At 39.5% G+C, this 4,906-nt stretch overlaps 1 protein-coding gene across 1 annotated transcript; it reads right to left on the reverse strand.

The window, feature by feature from the left end:
- Positions 1–13: 13 nt before the first annotated feature.
- On the reverse strand, positions 14–4,451 carry LOC129580149 (uncharacterized; the record flags this gene model as incomplete). Its single annotated transcript, XM_055470352.1, has 10 exons — positions 4,190–4,451; positions 3,447–3,721; positions 3,157–3,226; positions 2,895–3,066; positions 2,705–2,757; positions 2,440–2,581; positions 2,194–2,366; positions 1,496–2,087; positions 139–1,420; positions 14–80 (listed from the first exon to the last, which is right to left on the reverse strand). Coding segments are annotated over exons 2-10 (2,799 nt in total), but the record flags the coding sequence as incomplete, so codon positions are not given.
- Positions 4,452–4,906: the final 455 nt, after the last annotated feature.

Raw genomic sequence — 4,906 nt, forward strand, 5'->3', positions numbered from 1 at the left:
GATAATGAAATACCTCATTGCCTGATGATTGCACCGTTGAATTCATCGAGGTTTTCTCACCGGTTTGGCATTCGTTGGCCCTGAAAATCAATCGGAATCAGTCATTTACTTCAATATAAATGTCAATCGAAGACTTACCACGTCATCTGTAGACATTGTGCACTGCACACCATTGCATGCAATAATCCATGAAATGGTTTGACCAGTTCATTTCCGCAGCTTCGACACCACATCTTCTTCTTTGTCTCCTCGATTGCTTTTAGCAATTCGGCTGCATAATCCACTTTCATTTTGGCCAGTTCATTTTGCTTGAAAGATAGGTCTTTCGTCAGACCTGTCACTTGAGCCTCTAGTCTCGTGATAATATTGCTTTGAGATTGAGCTATTTGGAGCGCTTCGTTGGTCTGCTTTTCCATATCTTGATATGCCACAAGTACCTTTTTATATTCCAACCGAAGCTCTAACATTGCATCACTTTCTGTTTTTTTAGCGCCTTCATTGCTTTCTTGACGCGCATGCATGTCGTTTTCATTATTTTCAGGTGGATCAATTGGAGTCAATTGAACTGGCTGATCGATCGAAGTCGATTGGATAGGTTCATCGATCAAAGTCGATTCAATCGATTGATTGATCTGAGTCGATTGGAATGGTTCATCGACTGGAGTAGATTCGATCGATTGATCGAGCTTAGCTGATTGGGTCAGTTGATCGATTGGAGCTGGTTGAGTTGGTTGATCGATTAAAGCTGGTTGGATTACTGGATCGATCGGAGCTACTTGGGTTGGTTCATCGATCGATTTAAATGGAGTTGACTGGGCCGATGGCTTAATCTTCATGCATGACGGTGGCAAGGTTTGGATTGACTTATCCAATATCATTTCATGGTCGGTGTGTTCCGCTTCATGATCAGATTGTTCTGTTTCGTTTTCATTTTGTGTCATTTCTTGTGATTCTTCCACAAAACTGTGTGATTGACTATGATTGGACACATCATTTTGAGCTACAGTCTCTTCGATTTGCTCTATGTTTTCGCCAAGTTCTTCAGCTCCAATAGCATTATCGAAGCTAGACATAAACACCTCTTCTTGATTGTTTGATTTTGATTCAATCAATGTTGCCACTTGTTCATCTGAAACGGGAACGTATTCGTCGGCCAGCGACTGGCTCCTGATAGTTAGATCTTCGTTGATTTCAATCGAATTGTCGGCCGGTTCATTCACTTCATCTGTATCCGTAATATCCGGAACAAGTTCCAAAACATTTTCGGGAATATCTTCATCGGTGGAGGCATCCGAAACTACGATATTTTCAACGATTTCTTCGATAACATCATTGTGAGCCATCAAATCAAATTCGCTGTGATTCGATGCTGTTGCTTTATCGTCATCTTCAGTCGATTGTTCAGAAATGTCCAGCGGTTCTATTTGCAGAGAGACCAATCTTGTAGCATTTTCATGCCAGAATGAACCGCGTATAATGAAAGGCTTACGCTTACCAAGTGTCGATAGCAGTGCATCTTGATCACATTCCTGATTTTCAATTTGCTCCAAAGATTCGCTCTGAGCTTGATGCGTGGTCATGAACGGATCATCATCATCGCTGATGATTACGGCATCTTCTGTCTCAGATACCTGGTTCGATGTTTCATCGTTCATCGATTGATCAACACCATTTGGCGGCTTACGATCTTCGTCTTCTGAATTTCGGTCTGTTACCACTTCGTCAGGTCCCTTTCCATCAATCGTCTCATAACGATCCACGCCATCCTTTCTTTTGTATCGTTCCACCAAGTGATCGCAATTTTCAAGCACAACGCGAGTTTCCATCAATGTTCCGTTGAAAACCTGCGGAACCGGGCTTGAAGAGGCTACTTTCGATTTAGAACGAAGCGGACCTCGACGTCGCTGTGGTGGATTCAAGTAAATTGGCTTGACTTTCAGCCGATAATCGGCCGCCAATTGTACGTTTGGCACCATATCCTTCAAGTATTCGGCTATTCGACTGGAATTAAATGGTGTCTTTGTTTTATACTCCACAAATTTGCATTCAAATTTCTTCTCAATATTTTCGATGTATTTTTTAGCCTCCTGAAAATGGAATCGTTTCTTATTTGTTGAGCAAATGAACAATTTTTCTAATGAAATCAGAACTTTCTGATGATTTATTTTTCTCTCAATCCAATTGCCAACTCACCGCCAAACTGCTGATGAGAACCAATCTATTCTTGTCATCGGTTTTTCCGTTTGGATTCTCTTTGGAGAAGAGGTAACAGTCGATGAGCGAAACATCAGCCATATCATGATCACCGAAGAATCGTACATCAATTTTACTTTTGAGCGATTTGCCGCTGACACCAATCACTTTGGCTGGTTTAAAAGAGAGGTACGTGATAAAATCGGTAAAAATGATAATTACATTCGAGATATGCTCAAGATTTACCTGGTTTGAACGGTCGATGGCCAATCTCACGTGCCCATACCAATAAATGGGGTGGATCACAAACCTGTGTGAACCAAGATGAACGGTCTTCACTATTCGAACGTGCAAAACAATCTACACACATTTCGATGTCGTACACCTCCTAGAATATGAGCCGGAATGCAAATAATTAGATTTCCATTCAATCAAAAATCAGATTGGCTTTTCATTGTGAAGCATATATGAAACAAACACTTGATAAACTACACTTGACATTAAAACTCACCTTTTTGCAGAACTGTTCAAGCCGCTTTGCAACCGCCAATTCGGCAAGGTTGCCTGGAAAGAGTTGAAACAAGGTGTTTAGTTTTGTTGGAATTTTTTTTCATTATTTTTTTCATCATTTTCTTTAATCAAATTTCATCGCTAGTTCTCAAAGAAATCCCCTAAATTCTTTCACCTTCTACACAATTTACCTGATGCAATGATGTTATGCTTGATCCATCTGATGTCATTGAGAAACTGCAATGGCGTTTCATATTCGCTGATTTGCACCCGGTTTCGAATGTAGCTCAAGTCGAATGCATTCACAATGCTTGATTCGACCGGTAACTTTGTTTGAAAGTAGTTGTTACTCAAGACTGTGAACTGAAACAAATGAAGAACAGAATTGAGTTTAGGAATTGGAATTGCTTCAAGGGACGATTTAGAAAAATGAATGAACATTTAAATGCAAACCTCGTCACTATCAAGCAACCGCTTCATGATATATTCCAAAAGACCATTCAAACGTTTCAAATTCTCGTGCCTAAAGGAAAAGAAGGGAAATCAAATGGAATTGTGATAAAATTGATTGAATGGATTTCAATGGTATACGATTCGATTTCAATTCGACGAATGGGTCGCTCGAATCATTCAATAAGCCAAGCAAAAAAGCATAAATTGAATTAATTCCGAAAATAGTGCAGAAAGACGTTCAGACTATTTTCTAATCTAACAACTGGCCGAATGAAAGGATCAAAACTTACCATTTGGCGTCGTTGCTTTTGGCCAAATCCTCTCTTATGCACACTTCACATTGGATTTCCTTGGTCGACTTTGGACCCACGCACTGTGAATGATAGGACCGCAAGCATGTTTTGCAGTACACATTTGTGTCTTTCTGATGGCACACCCAACAGTATGGATCAGCTGTTCGGCGTCGTTTGGCTGCATCTGGTTCATCTCGAGATGAACTTGCACCGTTTTCGATTGAAAATGCCCGCTTTGGTGCCATTTTCAAATTGTTGTGGTTCAATGGTATCTGTAAATGTGAAGAATTCCAAGAGTTTAACAGTGTAAAATACGTTTTCGACAAACGTCTCTTCTTGAAAATTTTCTGAAGTGAAAATCAGATTTTTAGTCGCAATGAAATCATTTAAAAAGGACTGACTTCCAAAACTACGTATATGATTCTACTCGTATTTGATTCCACCCGGATTTTCTTCACAAACACATAAACATAATATTCATGCATGTCACATTTAGACTAAGACGCAATTGATGCAACAACAAAATGTTCGGCGTTCTATGTGTTGTTCGCAACGTCCGATGATTGTGGTTGGATTTTCATGGCGTTTGCCGCCTTAAAGCTCTGACATAAACCGATCAGTGCAACAATTTCATAATAATGAAACATGAGGTTTAATCTCTCCATCGAGAAATGCCACTGCTTTTATGTACAATTAACCCGACAAAAACATGCATGCACCGACCAAAAGTCATGTCTTACCTTCACCTGTTGACACTGCGACGTAAATCGTGCAGAAATGTTTTCCTCGGAAAATGTTTCACAGCTTTACGGCTTCTTCTGCAACTAAATTCATAAAGACTCGATTTTTTTTTCTTCAGAAACGCGGCAAAAAATGGTTTTTATTTGATCCAAACACAATGTGTGCAATGCACAATAAACACGCGGCAATTATTCTAGCGACGTATCACAAACACGACTAATACTGAGCCGATTCAATGAGCGCGGAACGAAGTGTCAAACCGTTTCAGCACCACGTGACGTTTAATGTGTTTACGCCGGCAAATGCGAAAGCGTGATAAAGAGAAGAGATGAAGAAAAGAAACGTTCATTGATAGAACGAAGATAGAGAGAGAGGTGCATGAAAAGGGAGCGTTCATTGTGAGCCACTGTCGATGATTTGGTCCGCTTGCTGAGTACGTTTTAGAGGGAAACACATAATCGATGCATATCAATGCTTGGTTTTGGTTGAAGTTTTTTTTTCAATGGATTTTTGTTGTTGCTTTCTTATGAAGTTTTTTTTTGTTTATCAGAGAATGTCCATTGATTGTCTCTGTCTCATGAACAAATGAGAAACAATCAACAATACGACATAGACGCCACAGATGATTTTTTCTCACAAATTAAATCAAAAACTCATAAAAAAGGTTGTTTTGGTTTTAAAGAATAATTGATACTTTATCTAAAAATTAGATGGTT

Source organism: Sitodiplosis mosellana, unplaced genomic scaffold, assembly GCF_009176505.1.
Source record: "Sitodiplosis mosellana isolate CC-2019 unplaced genomic scaffold, AAFC_SMos_1.0 Smas_scaffold_7120, whole genome shotgun sequence".
Classification (NCBI taxonomy): domain Eukaryota; kingdom Metazoa; phylum Arthropoda; class Insecta; order Diptera; family Cecidomyiidae; genus Sitodiplosis; species Sitodiplosis mosellana.